The 18083-nt window shown below is 36.5% G+C and overlaps 2 protein-coding genes across 4 annotated transcripts in view; both read right to left on the bottom strand.

Moving 5' to 3' along the window:
• Positions 1-3157, bottom strand: part of LOC6037695 (protein argonaute-2) — a 79958-nt gene extending 76801 nt beyond the window's left edge. Inside the window, exon 1 of the mRNA XM_038258516.1 lies at positions 3075-3157. The gene's annotated coding sequence lies outside the window, so the exon portion shown is untranslated. The remainder of the gene's footprint in view (positions 1-3074) is intronic.
• Positions 3158-4051: 894 nt separating this feature from the next.
• The window catches only part of LOC6037700 (pantothenate kinase 3), a 52313-nt gene continuing 38281 nt past the window's right edge, over positions 4052-18083 (bottom strand). For all 3 annotated transcript variants that reach the window (XM_038258525.1, XM_038258527.1, XM_038258526.1), the window contains 4 exons: positions 12644-13115; positions 12279-12581; positions 12083-12218; positions 4052-5350 (listed from right to left, as the gene is read on the bottom strand). In XM_038258525.1, coding sequence (XP_038114453.1) covers positions 5150-5350; positions 12083-12218; positions 12279-12581; positions 12644-13115 — 1112 coding nt within the window. In that variant the 3' untranslated portion in view covers positions 4052-5149. The remainder of the gene's footprint in view (positions 5351-12082; positions 12219-12278; positions 12582-12643; positions 13116-18083) is intronic.

Below are 18083 nucleotides of genomic sequence, written 5' to 3'. Positions count from 1 at the left end.
TTTCATATAACACACAACTTTTTTTTCCAAAAACCATACTCGTTACAATCTAGACTTATGAAAAATGTTGTTTGTTTTTATGAATTTTTAAGAACTTGGCCCGTTGCAAATACGTTTTGAAGATTATGTCCCTTTTGCAGTACTGTACAATACACAATTTCACAAACATTCAAAATATTTTTTTTTTACTCTACAGTCCAGACTCGGTTATCCGAATGTCTTGGAATAATTTCGATTTCTAAAAACGAATCAAGAATTTTGTTGTTGTCTTATTATGGATCGATGAGCTCATAGGCAAAACCGCAAAAAAAATCAGGGCCAAATATTCAATGTTACGCCCTCTTTAAATGTTAGTCTTGGTTTAAAAATTTTGAAAATATTTTTTTTCGAAAAGATCGGAAAATTTCACGAATGTTTCAACATTGGAAATCGGACCACTAGTTGCTGAGATATCGACATTAGAAAATGATGGGTTGTTTGGGTGAGACTTAGAAAACATCAATTTTCCTGTGTTTAACCTTTGCATGGCAATATCTCAGCAACTAAGGGTCGTATAAATAAAGCTCAAAAAAGCAAAATATAGAGAATTTTCTCAGCGTTTCAGAAATGTTTTTTTTTTTCAATAGTGGGCAAACATGGACACTAATTTAAAAAAAAGAAAAACTGCGACTATTTTCAAAAAAGTTACCTAAAAGTGGATTTAACTTGAAAACGCTGCACTTTATCAAAATTTCAGTAAAATACTTTTTGATTGCAAATTTGATTTTACATCGAAAAATAAAGTTGAAAAATTTTTGCGACCAATATTTCGATTTTTTGAAAAAAATGAGTATTGATTAAAAAATTCATAACTCGGTCAAAGTTTTTTGCACAACTTGAAAATTTCTGAAAAGTTGGCATTTAATGTCCTCTTAAACATACCAAAAATAAAAAAAAAATAAAAAAATAAAAATAGTGTTTTCTTGCAAATCAAGTTTTAGTGACAAAATGTTAAATAAAAATCATCAAAATTTATTTTATCGTGTATATTTTTTTCAGTGTAATCCATATCCATACCTACAACTTTGCCGAAGACACCAAATCGATCAAAAAATTCTTTCAAAGATACAGATTTTTGAATTTTCATACACCATTTTTGTATGTACAGCTGCCAAATTTGTATGGAAATTTATATGGACAAACTAATGATGCAAAATGGCTTCTTTGGGCATACCGAAGGCACCAAAAAAGTTTCAGCCAGATTAAAAAATACAAAAAAAAATCGAATGACCGAAATCTGAGAGAACTGCTCCAAACTAACTTGTTTTGTTTTTAATTAAAGATGTTGCCCAAAATGCCGGTGATGAAATATCGAAAAAATGCATTTGGTAATATAACAGGCCGGGTCCGTAGTGGTAAGCGTGGTTTCCTCTCACTCCAGTTGGCCTGAGTGAGATCCCCGATTGCATTTTCCGAGACAAAAATGTAATAGAAGAAGTCGCATTTAATATTAAAAGTAGAGAAGTCTTAAAGAGAAGCGTCAAGGCACTCAAATCACTCAAAGGAACGCAAGGACTCGGGAGCATCGCATATTTTCTCTTCTTAAAAAGCAAGAAGTATTGAAATCGTAGGATAAAAATAAGCACACATTTGAACAATTAATTTTCAGTTATTCAGCAATTTAGGCATCTGCATGGATCGAGAAGCATTTTAGGTGTTAGTGGTGTGTTCGGCGTAAAAGGAAAGCACATTAATCGGATGTTACTTGGACTACGTAGCATTTCTCGAGTAAGATTGCAATTGATCCTTAGCGGTTTTTTTAATTAAAGCTTTTTTCAATCGGGATTTAATCAATATTAGAAGAAAAAAAAAACATTATCACAAATTCTTTGGATTGTTCATTAAGTGTTCACTAAGTGCCCTCAACTTAAAAACAATGAAAATTAGATTTGCTATCAAGTGCTGGAGGAGGCTGTTAAGACCTTTTGTTAGAGATTTGTTCCAAACAGCTGCGATCTTGGGCCTTACACGATGCCCTAATTCGGAAGTTTTCCCTGGCTGATGGGAACGAAAGGACGACAATCGTACCGGTTGTTATCTTGCTTCTCTTGTGGTCACTAGTTTTACAAGCAGCCCGTGCAAAACCTTCATACTTAGCAGACTGGTGAGGCGGAGTCTTGTCGCAAAATGAAAGATACAAGATTGTGGAACCGTTGACGGAACATCAAGGTTTAATAGGGTATCATTAGAAGGTTTTGACGTCGATTCCGTTACTAGTTTTGTACAAGAAAACATCCCAAATTTTCGCAAAAAATGTAAAACCCTAGCCAAATTTATTGAATTTGGTATGTTTATTTGGTTTCAATCGTAAATCGTCTCATATGGTGAAAAACAGTTGGTGACATTTTGCCATGCAATTGACATTATACGATTTTGTTTAACAAAGTCATGCACTTGCATGAGCCTGTGTGAGCGGATTGCTCGAGAACTCAAAATTTGACAAGTAATGGAAGCCTCTCAGTAAGCTACGGCACTTCTCTTTAAGACTTCTCTAATTAAAAGTGAGAAATTAAAAAAAAAAACTTTGGATGATTAAATTTGAACATTTCTTTGGTAAGTATACTCTAACCATTATATTTATGATTTTTGCATATTCCCGATAAATTTATCGATGTGTTGATTGTTATCAATTTTTGCGCTATGTAAATATTTTTTTTATTCTTTATTATAGAGTTTTTCAGCTGGTTCAACTTGTAAATAAAAATATAAACTTTACAAATCTGGAGTAACACGAGAAATCCGCCCTTTGAGCAGTTTGAATTAATTTTCAAATTATCAGGATTTCACAAAACTCGAAGTGTCAACCAATAGCACCTTAGCTACCTATCAACACTGTGGGTTTTTTGTATAAAAATCAACCACATTAATGAAAAATACCCCATCGAAATTTTCACTGCCATTCACAATGGCTGTCAATCACGGGAAAAGCCACCCAAAAACAAAACAACCAAAAGAATAATACACACAAAACAGGACGCACACCTGCAGAGATCAAGAGAGACAAAACAAAGAGAGTGATGATGAGGAGTAGGTACCGGCGCGCGAGTCACAGAAGGGGAGCCGAAAAAATCCGGATTTACGCCCGAAACGCGGAGGAAACACGACAGAACTGACCGACGGCCCGATCACTAATGACGTCCGCAGACGACGGCCAAAATGGAGAACCCCCCATCCCGGCTCGGTGAGATTTTGGTGGCCAATTATTTCTCGATGATCATGACGATGTTTACTGCGATGATTGATGATGATAACTTCAGAATAATGAAGTTAGGAACCATGTTTTCTAATTTTAAGTTTTATTCATATTTGAATAAATAAGGTTAAACAAATCTTCTTAAAATATTATTAACTTATTGTAAGTTTTATATCAAAAGCCTCAATGACGAGCATAATGACAATGATGATGATTGGGGCTCCGGAAAATTCACGAGAGAGAGTTTTGCGCGGAGAGCAAAATAATAACAAACATGGTGGATGTCTCTTCCTCCCTCTCTCTTTCTTTCTCAAAGTGAGTATGTGTGTGTGCTCAATAACACGCGCATCGCAATTTCAAGGGCTCTCTCGGTTTGTTTTGCTTTTTTTTTCACGTGAGAGAGCGGAATTGCACTCCCGGGGCCGGGATGCACTTTTACGAATGAGAGGTGGTCAACTTATGCATATTTTTATTTTTTATTTTTTGCAAATATGATTTCAAGGCACGCCGGCAAAAGAGTAATGCGAGATGCCCGATCTGTTTGAAATAATTTTCTTAAATCATCAAAAATATTGCAGAGTTCAGAACACGCCAAGACAGAAAGCAAGAGAGCAACTCTCTTTTTGATTTTCTCTTCGTTGTTCCCGATTCATCCGAAACAAGAGAAAACAACTACAACTAACAAGAGGTGAGGAAAAGTAACGGGGAGATTCTGCAGGACAGTTAAAGGATTGTGATATATCAACACACAAACATTCAAAAAAACGCCGCCGCTTTGCCAATTTTTACCATATATTCATTTAATATATTTTCCAAAAGTTTTTTTTCGCTGGTTGAAATTGAAAAATGCAAAGAATGCGCACAAACAAACCTCTTCCCTACAATCATGTCTATTGCGAAAAATTTAAAGTTTGTACAACGGCCTCTCCGCACAGTCTGAACTTGCGTATATTTGTGTTCTGTGTGTATGATGAATCAACGCGCATTGAATTCTTGCAAAGCAAAATCCCAGAAAGGCGATATTCAAAGCTGTTTTAAATTCAAAATGCATGATATTTATTGATAGCTTTGGATAGGTCAAGATTTGTGTGTTTTTGTTTTGTTTGTTCTTGGGATAAGTTGCCTTCAATTGAGTTTGATTGTATTTAGTGTCGTAGGGTATATTTTGGTAACAGTAACTGATAGTTTATCCTACACCGCAACAAAAAAAAGAACAGTAAACGATAAAGATCAGATAAATAATTACTTATCAATTTGTCTTACTCAAGGGGATTTGAATATTTGTCACTTATATATTTTTAGAATGTTAACATACGCACTTCTAACGCTAGTGGAAATTTGATAAAGTTTGAAACAAAACCAGCTATCTCTCACGGCTCTACGATTTCCCTGTTGCCAACGCTACTAGCACTATCTAAAAAAGAAACAAATAAATCGATTTCGAAAACCGAAACAGCTTGATTTATTTTTAAAAGTAGGTCTTAAACATAAAAACGACACTATCTTAGTATAAATAGCCTAGCAGAAGTAAAGAGGGGGGAAAAACGACCAAAATTGTCTGGACCATTTTTGATTTACATTTGAATATGTTTAACTTCACATTCATGATATAACATTCTCTAGCACTCTCTCATCTTTCTCTCTCAACGCACAGTTCTGTTCAATTGCATTACCCTAGTAAGGATTCTTTCCTGCAAGTTGCTTGCCTTACACGCTACCGAATGTGATTTGTTATTCTTTTTGTTTTAATAAGTTGTATATAATTTTCACTTGATTTCTAGCATATTAACTCGTAAATTTATGCGTGCCTGTTTGTGTACGTGTGTTTGTGTGCATCGTTTTGTGTGCAATCAAGAAAACAAATACAAAACCAGAAACAAACCCTCACGTGCCTAACTGAAACCACAATCCAACCGTCTAAGGCAACAGTTCGCCCTCGTTGTGGAGATGGGTGTTGAGTTCGCCGTTGAACTGCAGCAGACAGCCCACCGCACCGAAGTAGCCCTCGTGCTCGAGGAACAGCGCCTTCAGCGTGCCCTTGGACCAGTAGTCCATTGCGTATGCGAGCAGTTTCATCGAGATGGGGTTCACGCGCAGGAAGTTTCCCACAAAGACCACCTACGGGTGTGGAAGGAAAAGAGTAATTGAGCAATCCCATTCCATGGTAGCGTTGCTTGGGAGGCACGTCGACGTGTTTAGAAATCATTCATTAGCAGCTTGGAGGTGTTTTTTGTTTTTCTTATGTCAAATTCAGTTTCTTATGATGTATTGAGAGATAAACTTTCGCTTCAAGCCAGCATTTGATTTTTTTCTTGACCGGTTCCTTCCGAAGTGCATCAAGTGCGTCATTGATAATTAATAAAAACTTGTATTGAGAATATTTTTAAACAAATCATATAATCTTGACAGTTTTTTTAATAGGTGAGAAAGAGCAAATCGTCGCCGTCGTGCTAACTTGTCGTACATGCATTTTAGGCCAAATTGAGATAAGAACGGCATTTTGTGCAGCTCACCTTTTGACCTTTACACTGCCGTTCTACGCATAATTGTCCCATGTCAGTTTTTGACAATTTTGACTTTATGCCATTTTTAAGTTTAGTCTGATGTGTACTTTAAGAAAAACACATAAAATCTGATACTTTGTTCGGAAACTCATCAAAAACAACACCAAGTCTGTTTGTCCCATCGTTAAACTTCTACGCATAATTGTCCCACCAAGTATTTTCTTACACGGAATCATTAGTTTTACTAAGCATTATGCCTTGTTTACCTGTTGTATAGCAAGAGAAACACAAATAATGGTGATAAACTGCTAACTGGGATGATTAGGGACACATAGGGCGAATAGGAACCCACGGGACAATTATGCGTAGAAACAAAGAAATCGGTCGAAAAATTTCAATCGCGTTTTTCTCAGTTGCACTTTTTTGAACATGGGACAATTATGCGTAGAACGGCAGTACAATTCCCCAAAATTCGATTTCAAACTTGAGATATTCAAGGAAATCCAAAAAAAACTCCGTCACTTCACATATGAAAGTAGTTTCAATCTTGTCGTACTATCTTTTCATTCCCTGAAAATTGATGTATGTGCGACAACTGGTCAAAGGGATTTCAGGTCAGAACGCGTTTGACGCACGTACAAGTTAGACTACCGTAAACATTTTTAATTATAACTCGGGACTCCAGCAACCAACTTCTATCAAACTTCGGGACAATGCACGTAATGGTCAAGGATCTGACTCGCATGAAGTATACTGAAGTCACCGCCAGAGGCGCTGTCAATATTGTTTACGTGTGGTTTTTTGAAAAGGTCGTCTGAAATTATTATTTTTTCCATACATTATTATTTTTCAAAATTATTTTTTTGTTAGTTTCCACTATCTTTTGCAGATATATTTGAGATAATTACAAGTATTACGTAAATTTCCCCACACTTGTTGATTCTAAATCAAAATATTACAAGGTTTTACTTGACCATCCAAGCAATATACAATTCAGTAAACTAAAAATGAAATAGATCCAATTTCCTTGAATCCACTTAAATTACGTTTGACTCTTCCTGGCCATTGGTTTAGAATAAATTGCGCTTTTAAAATACTCACTAAATTTCCATCAAAATATTTTAAACTTGTTTTTCATTGAACACCAAAAGGGTGATATGCCAACATTAGGTGCTCTATGGAATTAAATGCTGATTCCCAAGCTCCGAGATTAAATGTAAATATTTTGAGCAATTCTCTACAAATCGGTCTTTTTTCTTAAATTTTAATTTTTGTATTTTTAAATCCGACTGAAACTTTTTTGGTGCCTTCGGTATGCCCAAAGAAGCCATTTTGCATCATTAGTTTGTCCATATAATTTTCCATACAAATTTGGCAGCTGGTCATACAAAAATGATGTATGAAAATTCAAAAATCTGTATCTTTTGAAGGAATTTTTTGATCGATTTGGTGTCTTCGGCAAAGTTGTAGGTATGGATATGGACTACACTGAAAAAATGAAACACGGTAAAAAATTTTGGTGATTTTTTATTTAACTTTTTGTCACTAAAGCTTGATTTGCAAAAAGACACTATTTTTATGTTTTTATATTTTTTTATATGTTTTAGATGACATCAAATGCCAGCTTTTCCGAAATTTCCAGGTTGTGCAAAAAATCTTTGAACGAGTTATGAATTTTTGAATCAATACTGTTTTTTTTTAAATCGTAATATTGGTCGCAAAATTTTTCAATTTCATTTTTCGATGTAAAATCAAATTTGCAATCAAAAAGTACTTTAGTAAAATTTTGACAAAGTGCACCGTTTTCAAGTTAAATCCATTTTTAGGTGACTTTTTTGAAAATAGTCGAAGTTTTAAATTTTTTTAAATTAGTGCACATAATTGCCCCCTTTTGAAAAAAATATTTTTGAAAAGCTGAGAAAATTCTCTATATTTTGCACTTTTGAACTTTGTTGATACGACCCTTAGTTGCTGAGATATTGCCATGCAAAGGTTTAAAAACAGGAAAATTTATGTTTTCTAAGTCCCACCCAAACAACACACCATTTTCTAATGTCGATATCTCAGCAACTAATCGTCCGATTTTCAATGTTAAAACATGAAACTTTCGTGAAATTTTCCGATCTTTTCGAAAAAAATATTTTAAAAAATTTTAAACCAAAACTAACATTTTAAATGGACGTAATATTGAATGTTTGGAAATGGAAAATATTTTTTTCGAAAAGATCGGAAAATTTCACGAATGTTTCATATTTTAACATTGAAAATCGAACCATTTGTTGCTGAGATATCGACATTAGAAAATGGTGTGTTGTTTGGGTGGGACTTAGAAAACATAAATTTTCATGTTTTTAAACATTTGCATGGCAATATCTCAGCAACTAAGGGTCGTATCAACAAAGTTCAAGAATGCAAAATATAGAGAATTTTCTCAACTCTTCGAAAATATTTTTTCAAAAGGGGCAAACATGTGCACTAATTTAAAAAATTAAAAACTTCGGGTATTTTCAAAAAGTCACCTTAAAATGGATTTAACTTGAAAACGGTGCACTTAATCAAATTTTCACTGAAGTACTTTTTGCGACCAATTTTTTGATTTTTTGAAAAAAATCAGTATTGATTCAAAAATTCATAACTCGCTCAAAGATTTTTGCACAACCTGGAAATTTCTGAAAAGTTGGCATTTGATGTCCTCTAAAACATATCAAAAAATAAAAAAAATAGTGTTTTTTTTTGCAAATCAAGTTTTAGTGACAAAAGTTAAATAAAAAATCACCAAATTTTTTTACCGTGTATAATTTTTTTCCAGTGTAGTCCATATCCAAACCTACAACTTTGCCCAAGACACCAAATCGATCATAAAATTCCTTCAAAAGATACAGCGTTTTGAATTTTCATACATCATTTTTGTATGGCCAGCAGTCAAATTTGTATGGAAAATTATATGGACAAACTAATGATGCAAAATGGCTTCTTTGGGCATACCGAAGGCACCAAAAAAGTTTCAGTCGGATTAAAAAATACAAAAAAAAATCGAATGACCGAAATCTGAGAGAACTGCTTTTTTTGAAAAAATAAAAATAAAATAAAAAAAGTTTTATTTTTTTGTAAGTTATGAACGATGCGCATACGACCTTTGCAAACGCTACGCGCTGTGGATGACAGTCGTGACGTAGCCGTGGTGATGGTCAGCCAAACAAAATGTGTTTATTATTATTTACATTGCGTGCTTTCGTTTTTGTTTATTCAAGGTCAAACATTAAAATGCGTTTTTCTCGGAACGTCGAAATGGCGGGTACGACAAGATAGCACGACGTCGAAATGTCAGTTCGGTTTTGACAGCTGAAGGCAGCGTTTGTTTTCGTTGCGCCGCAAAGTGCTAACGAGAGATGTAGGAAGAATCCTCCGATGGGGACAAGTTTCGTACCGTAAACGGAACGCGGAAGCGAAAGAAGACCAGCGACGGCACCGTTGTCGGAAATGGCCAAGAGGGGCATATTCTCAACAACAACAAGTTTAGCCCGATAATGAAGATCAACAACAACAATGGTTCCAATGGCCAAGAAACCACCACCTCTGGTGGTCAAAAAATCGAGCTACAGTGAGTCAAATATTTGTCCGTACCCCCGTACGGGAAATGTTTGTGATATAAAAGTACATAAAATTCGACTAAAGTGCCATGTTTTATACATCAATCGACGCGGCAGAATGTCCTCTTTAAGACATTGTCATTGGATTTGCAAAAAACTTTTTCTTGAAAAATACAAAAATTGTTTACTGAAAAAAGTCAAAAAAAGAGGTCAAATAATTGTCCGTACCCCTGGTAAAAGTACAAAATCTGATCGATTTAAGTGAATTCATTTATGAAATGTTGTTTCAGTGTCAAATACTAGTACCTTTAGCCAGTTTGTGACAACTTTGAACTTCTGATAAGTTTGTTTAGTTAATTTATATTAAAATTGGATTAAATTTAGTTTTTAAAGTAAAACTTATCAAAACATTAGTTTATAAACAACTATTTTTATAAAATTGCTATTTTGTGTTGTAAGAGTCTCTATTGAACAAGTTTCAACAATATTTGTTCAAAATATACATTGTTTTCATCTTTTTATTGACATTTTTCGACCAAAAATACTGTTTCGGAACAATACCGTTAAACAATCCGGATTGTCCCGGAACCGGTTCAACCCTCGGAGAAATTTTGTGGTGATCAGATAGAGGACAAAAAAACCCTCTTGCAATTTGAAGCATCCAATTTCGTCCACTACAGCCCGATTACGATTCCTAGTCTGAAATTTGAAATTTTCAAATTCCCCAAGCAAAACATTCTGACCCAGAACGGTACAGAAATTCTCAGCACGGAAAGTGAAAATTTCAAATTTCAGACTAGGGACTCGTAATCGGGCTGTAGTGGACGAAATTGGATGCTTCAAATTGCAAGAGGTGGGTTTTTGTCCTCTATCTGATCACCACAAAATTCCTCCGAGGGTTGAACCGGTTCCGGGACAATCCGGATTGTTTAACGGTATTGTTCCGAAACAGTATTTTTGGTCGAAAAATGTCAATAAAAAGATGAAAACAATGTATATTTTGAACAAATATTGTTGAAACTTGTTCAATAGAGACTCTTACAACACAAAATAGCAATTTTATAAAAATAGTTGTTTATAAACTAATGTTTTGATAAGTTTTACTTTAAAAACTAAATTTAATCCAATTTTAATATAAATTAACTAAACAAACTTATCAGAAGTTCAAAGTTGTCACAAACTGGCTAAAGGTACTAGTATTTGACACTGAAACAACATTTCATAAATGAATTCACTTAAATCGATCAGATTTTGTACTTTTACTAGGGGTACGGACAATTATTTGACCTCTTTAAAACTTTTTCAGTAAACAATTTTTGTATTTTTCAAGAAAAAGTTTTTTTGCAAATCCAATGACAATGTCTTAAAGAGGACATTTTGCCGCGTCGATTGATGTATAAAACATGGCACTTTAGTCGAATTTTATGTACTTTTATATCACAAACATTTCCCGTACGGGGGGGTACGGACAAATATTTGACTCACTGTACGCCAAGCTGAGGAGTTTAATGTTGTCGTGTACAACCAGGCCTAGTTACAAGCTGAATCCGTTTGGGATCAAAATGCTGTGTATCTCCGAGGAGCGTTTTTAAACCGCGCCCACGAGAAACGAAGCGAGGGGCAACTCCGCGTCGTTGTCAGAGGACTTCCACGGTCTTAACCTAAATACGTCAAGAAGAACCTCAAGAAATCGAACAAACTGGAAGCCATCAAGAGCAAAGGAGAGTTCGCCTCATCGGCGGATTCCCCGTACATTGTTACGTTCCCTAAGAGGTACAACAACATAAAAAGTAGCTGAGTAAAATCAAGCGATTGAAAGCATTTCACAACCACTGGGAAGCCTACCGGAAAAAGTGGGCGAACGTGACCCAGTGCAGGAACTGCTTGCATCTGGGCCATGGAACAGCTGTGCAACAGCTGTGCGGGTCCCTACAGGAGCCAAGTCTAAGAAGCCGTGTGTCAACTGCTCTGGAGCCAACGATGCCACGGAACGAAGCTGTCTAAAGCGTACGGATTTCATCCGGACGCGGCAGTAGGTGTCCAACCCGTAGTTTAGTTTCATCGTTCAACCAGTGCAGTTTAGAAGTTAATCTTCAAAACCTTCCCAGGAGCCCGGGAAGTAGCCAACATGGGTCGCTTCCCGGGAACCCCCCCATAACTGGCCATCAGTACGGAAGGAGAAGAAACAGAGTCTGGTAGTACCCGCAGAAAGCAGTAAAGAAAACACAGGCCCTCGGACCGGTGGAGCCATGAAGGAGGAAGCAGAAGAGGTGCTCTAAAGTTTGGCTGAGCCTTGGCACCTGGCACCAGGTTGAAGATCTGTAATATCCGCCAGGCCCAAGCATACGTCCTTGGTTACCTGGTGTGCAAGTATGTTCGCTACACCTAAGAGGACCTAACAAAAATAAGTTTTGAAACTCAACCATTTTTGGAAATGATAAATATGTTAAATTTTCCAAGGAATCCGATAAAATGATTTCCGAACATAGACTCTTCTAATCTTCTAACGTCTATGGCTGCACCACAGCACCACGCATGTTTAACTTCAAAATTCAATATGTAGAAGACCACCAGATTGTTTGTTGTGGCTCGTGCATTGCAAGAATACGACGGTTTTTCTGAAAAAAAACATTTAGTCGCATTTGTAGGCTCGAACATCAACATTTACATTTACACAAAAATTTCGAAATTAGAAAAAAAAATCGAAAAAGTCTCAGATGACAAAGTAGAAACAAAACAATACTAAAGAAACTTACCCGATCGATTTTCTCGTTGCTAGCGCACATCCGCGCAATCGAACCGATATTGTTCGTGATCGTAACGAGCGTGGCATTCGCCAGATCTTCCCGCGATACGCTTGCCCTCCGCTCCAACAGGTTCATTTGGCCAAAGCTACAACCAAGTAAAACCGTTAGCACCAGCCTCAAAAACATCTTACTCAAAATCACCCACCTCGACGCAACCAGATCCCCCGGCAGCCCGAACCGCTCGTAATCCCCACCGTAGATGTCCTTCACCAGCTTGTCGACCCGCTTGTGGTCCCCGCGGGTGGCCAGCTGGATGGCCTCCTCGAACGTTTCGCACCCCGTCAGCAGACAGCACAGCCCCAGGAAGGTTCCGCCGCCCAAACTCGTACCGGAAATGCGCTTGTAGTTGTCCGGACCGCGCACGGCCAGCACCGACACTCCCGAGCCCACGTTCACCAGGATGAACGGGTACGGTTGACTAAAGTCAAACTTTTTCTTTGTACTTAAACTGAAAGAAAGATTTTTTTTAGAAGTTTTGACCAGCAATTGGAGTCTTCTCCCATCTCTTACCTAATATCACTAGCATTCTCCCAGTAGTAGCACTCACACGAGTTGTGCGTCTCGGTGAACAGAATTCCCTTGATGAGCGCGTCCAGCTCGTCGAACTTGGCCAGCTTCATGTTGACCTCGTGCCGAAAGTTGTCCTCGAACTTGAACGCACCCCCGCCCGTGGCGCACACCGTCGTCACCAGCTGGGCCATCCCTTTCCGCTTGGCCAGCGCCAGAAACTTGTCCATCTCGGCCGTCGGAAAGCGGATAAAGTGCAGCGACCCCCGCCGGCCTCGAATCTCCACGTCGTCCATCTGCAGGTGGGTATCGCGGTGGCCGGTGTCGCCGTAGGCCGAGTGCTTCGTCAGATAGCGCCGGATGTTGCGCAGGATGCGCGCCTCCTGGTCCAGCTCGCCCGGCGTGATGTCCTTCGGCTCAAAGTACACCAACTTCGTGAGGGTGCCCCCGATATCCATGCCGAACCATGGCATCGCTGGAAGGGAGAAAATAAGCATAAAAGGAACATTAATAAATGTTAAATGGAGACTGTTATTGTGGAAGTGAATTCAGTTTAAGAAATAATTTATCTTTTTTTAATCCAGAAAAAAAACATGTTATTTTACCCCTTTTCCGTGAAAGGTGTGCAAAAGCACGAATGTTAAAATAACACGATAGCAATGAGAACTGGTGAAACATAATTCGAAAACCATGCATTTTACAGAGCTCGATCCTACATATTTCAAAATGTAAGCATTGAGATTGAAATTAAGAAAAAAATAATGTATAGGTTAGGACAGTTCCCATAAGAAAAGAAATATTTGTAATCTCTAACAAAACTAACAAAAATTTCAATGGGAGAATATGAGTTCGAATACTCGAAAACAAAGAGTGTATCTTGATCACGTCAGTGGATGTTTACATTAGGAATGAGCAGGATACACGCATTGTTGGCAAACTCACAAAGACAATTCGCATTGTTTTGCTAGATATAATCAAACCAAACTCTAGCACAACCAATTTCTATCACCACATCAGGCCAAGCCTACTACGTAAAGCTTAACGCTAAGATAATTCGTTAAATTTGGGCCGCTGCAAATATTTTTCAAAGTTTGTCGAATTTTGACATTCTTGCTTTTCCCCATGCATTTTTACAAATTTTTCCATACAAACTTCAACGATCAATAGCGACAATAAGTACAGTTACTTATTTTGACCTAGAGAGCCAGGGGGTATCTCTTAAGATTTTCCAAAATTTTAAATTTTTCTTGTCACCTTATTGCTCACGGTAATTGGAAATATTTATCGGATAAGGAAATAGATAAAACACTGTATGAATGCTGTAATTCATGAACAAGGTTCCGATAAGCCGATAATGTGCCGAGAAAGAGTATATTTCTCCTCCTACCTCTGTCAGTTTTCAGCTTTGTCGATGATCACTTAAAGATTTTAGTAATTAGCAATTCAATGAAGCAGTTTGATTTTTTTCACATACTTCAATGCTCAATCGCTACTCCTAAAAACCTTTTTCTTTGAGAATCGGGACTACAGTGCGGATAGGGACAGGAATTTTTAAGCACTTAAGTTTAAGTTTGGAAATCAATACATGAATGAGGATGTTCTGTGCTCGTTCTAGAAGAACCTAATAGAAAATATCAATATATTAGGCAAAACCATCACAACAAATTCACTCTTGATTACGGTACATACATAATTGTGCCTAAAGAAATGAATAAAGGTGTGGACCGAAATAGTCCTTTTTTGCCTTCCTCACCTTTCTGAGGAAAGGCTATAAAATCACCTGAAAATTAACTTTTTAATTAGACCTCCTATATTTATAAATATCGACCCAGAATCACCAGGTGAGCAAATGTCTGTGTGTCTGTGTGGCTATATGTAGACATTTGTACCGAACCAATGTCACTGGAATATCTCGTCACTGGCCGAACCGATTTTGACAGTATTGGCCTCACTCGATTCGTCTTGAGATCATATAAGTCCCTATTGAAATTTATAAGATTTAGTAAAGCACATCAAAAGTTTTACTTAAAAAAACTGATGCGTATAAATTTCACAATTTGCAAAAAAGGTGGTTTTTGCATGAAAACCTACCATATTATATATTTTTAGAAAGGTTCTGAAATGATTTTTCTTGTGGATTAAGAATTTTCAAGATCTGATTTACCTATTTAAACTTACAAGCAGTTAAAAAAAATGCTTTGAATTTACATAACCTCAATCTATTTCTCCACGGTGGTGTATGTATAATCTCGACAAAAAGTCTGTAGGCAGTCTGTTTTTTTACTCATCACTTATTTTTATTAGGACCTGTTTGGTGCTGCGATCACGTTAGGGGCGATCCATAAACCATGTGGATACTTTAGTGGGGTTGGAATCATTCTATAAATGAGAGGAAGGCACCAACCACTTAATAAAAACGTGTTTTGTCACCATGCTTTTAAAGACTGAATAAAAATAATGTTATATACAAAGATTGGATGAATAAGACTTACAGTCGAATGGAGAAAGGGAGAAAACGTATGATTTCAAACATGTTTCAAAACATGAAATATTTTTTTTAAATCATTTATTCTTGTTTTAGTAATCTTTAAAAAAACATGCCTCTAATGCTCTCTAAGCCCTTGAAGTTTGTATGGTATTTTTACATGTGGAGGGCGCAATAGTTATCCAATTCTTACTGTTTCTCAGATGAAAAACCTTCATTAAATTTAGAACGACTTTCCCGAAGACACAATATTTTTAGGAGTTTTGCAAAAAAGTTATTAGCTTCCGAAAATTACCATTTTTGTGCGGCCGGCTCAAAGAGACTGATAAATTGTAAGAATCGGATAACTATTGCGCCTTCCATAGGTAAAAAAGTAAAACAGTTGCCTTTCTCTATCGAGAAATTAAAAGTGAGAGTGTGTGTGTTTTCAAAGTGCCATGTTAATCTTCACCGCAACTTCACAGAAAGTTTAACTACATGTTGCACACACTCTCACTTTTAATTTCTCGATACATTTTAGCGATTTTTCCCATACAAACTCCAAGGAGGGCTTAGAGGGAAGGGTGCTCAAATTTGGAATTCATCTTAGTGATGGGTCAATCTTTTATTTCACACGGAGAAAAAAGAGTTCCTAAAATCGTGAACAAGCGTTCATGAAAATGGGAACCACGAACAAAGTGTTCAATTTTCATGGTACGTTTTTCAAAATCGTACCATGAGATTTGAACACTTTGTTCGAGGTTCCCATTTTCATGAACGCTTGTTCACGATTTTGGGAACTCTTTTTTCTCCGTGCAGGTGGTAGCCCTAAATAAGCCCGAATTTAATTAACCCTAATGTTCATGTGTTCAATTCACGGTCAAATGAAAACAATATTGAAAAATATTACTTTTAGATACAAGTGCGGAAAGTTCAACTTTTCATTTGTCATCATTAATATCTTGGAAACGGATCACCGATTTTCAATGTCAACAAAGCAATTGAAATTCGTATTAGAAAAATTCTAGCAACAAACACTGAAGAGGCAAAACAGATTCCAATTGAACATAAATATAGATATCGATCAGTTTATCTTGTTCGTTGCCTGTCATTTGTCTACATGAATAATGAGTTCGGCCTGTAATTTCTAGCTAACGCCCGCTCAACGCACGTTCCAAGTTGTAACCCCGCCGTCTCCTTGAACTTGCCACTCGTACTATGACACGTTGACTGAGTACGTCGTCGTCGTCGTCGTCGGTGCGGCTTTGTGTGTCGAACTTGAATGACCGCCGACCGGCTGACAAAGATCAACGCCGGCAATTCAACATTCTACGTTATGCATGTACTACAGCGTTGCACTTGACCTCAAAGCGCTCCTCCCAGACTAGAACATGACTGCGCGCTGAACCGGTTCAACCGATTTTGATAAGCAGGATCGAGTCCGAGTCGGAGCGGGCACGTGAAGCTTCCTGGTTTTGGCAGTGATCAATCAGATCGGATTACGAACGGATCATCGACTCCGGACAGAATAGCTGCGCCCTCACGTGACGTTGCGCGTGATTCGGACGATTCCGTTATTTGTGTCTGTCGACTTGTCTGAACTTCATACAAATGATCGGCGGTCGGGTCGAGGCAAGTTATAACTCTAGAATAAACCTTTGGACTGTGGGCTTGGTTTTTCGAGATTAGTTTGCGCGCGTGTAACATCAACGTCATCTTCGCGGTCAACAGAAAAGGGTGCAGTAGATCCGGTCTGGGCCCGGGGTTGTCCTTGGAACACGGGTATTTCTTGGTAGATGATGCATTCATCGATAGTGATTGATACGCGATGACATTTTAATCAACGTTTATTTAAGCCTGAACTTGATTGAATAGTATTAAACTAAATATATCTCAAGACTTGGACATATTTGCGGGAAAACGATTTTTTTTAATTACCCGATTCGAAAAAAAAAGTTATTATCCAATATTTTGCGGCCTAAAATTGTGATGATTTGGAAATTTGATGGAAAATTTTCTCGAAATTTCACTTATATCAAAGTAAAATATTTGACTGTTTACAAGGTGACCACTCAAATCCCATTTTCAAATTCCCGACTTTTTCCCGACTTTTCCAGAAACACAAATAATAGGCCTTTCTTATTATAAAAAATGATTTGAAACAAATAACTCTTTATAAAAAGTCAATGTCAACCATCGAAAAATAATTTAAAGAATTATAAAAACCAAAACAAACCGAAATCACCGAGGGGTTAATGGATGCAAAAATCATGGTCAACAAATAAAAAAACTTTTTGCAAACTTTTATGTAATTTCAAGTCACAATTAAAGAAATATGAAAAGTAATCATTGTAAACAAATTTGAATAACTTTTATTTTTATATTTCATCAAATGAATATTATGCATCGGTAGTCCCCTCGTTATTTTTCGTCCAGCCCAGTTAGCGAACAACTACTATATTGACAATTTTCGTGACATCAGAAATTTCATTATTTTTGTTCAGTTTGTAAAAAATGATTTTACAAAGTTCCGTTTATAATTTTGTATTTTGGATTTTTTAATCAATGTTGATTTAGAAAGTTGTCAGTATTAAACTTAATTTTTTTTCAATTAAAAGTTCAGTTTGGTAAGTTTCTATGTTTCAGCACTTATTTTATGCAAAGTGTTTAAAGAGACAAATTCTTTTAACATATTTGAAATAACTTAAATAAAAATTAATTGATTTTTTAAGCAATTTCAATATTTTTTTAAAACGAAAATAACTATTTTTTATTTGTTTCTTTCAGAACGAACACCGAATGGATTTCATTCGATATTTAAGTTTTCTAATAACTAAAATCAAGCTTTATCTATGGTAATTTACCCATACTCACAGAAAGCTCAAGGGAAACATTTGTTAAAAAAAATATTGGAAATTACTTGATGAACTTAGTTAAACAATTAAAAATATTTACCACAAAAAAACAAACTCCAAACCT

This window comes from Culex quinquefasciatus, chromosome 2, assembly GCF_015732765.1.
Source record: "Culex quinquefasciatus strain JHB chromosome 2, VPISU_Cqui_1.0_pri_paternal, whole genome shotgun sequence".
In the NCBI taxonomy this organism is placed as follows: Eukaryota; Metazoa; Arthropoda; class Insecta; order Diptera; family Culicidae; genus Culex; species Culex quinquefasciatus.
The sequence above is the reverse complement of the archived record's forward strand: the minus strand, read 5'-3'. Positions and strand labels throughout refer to the sequence as shown.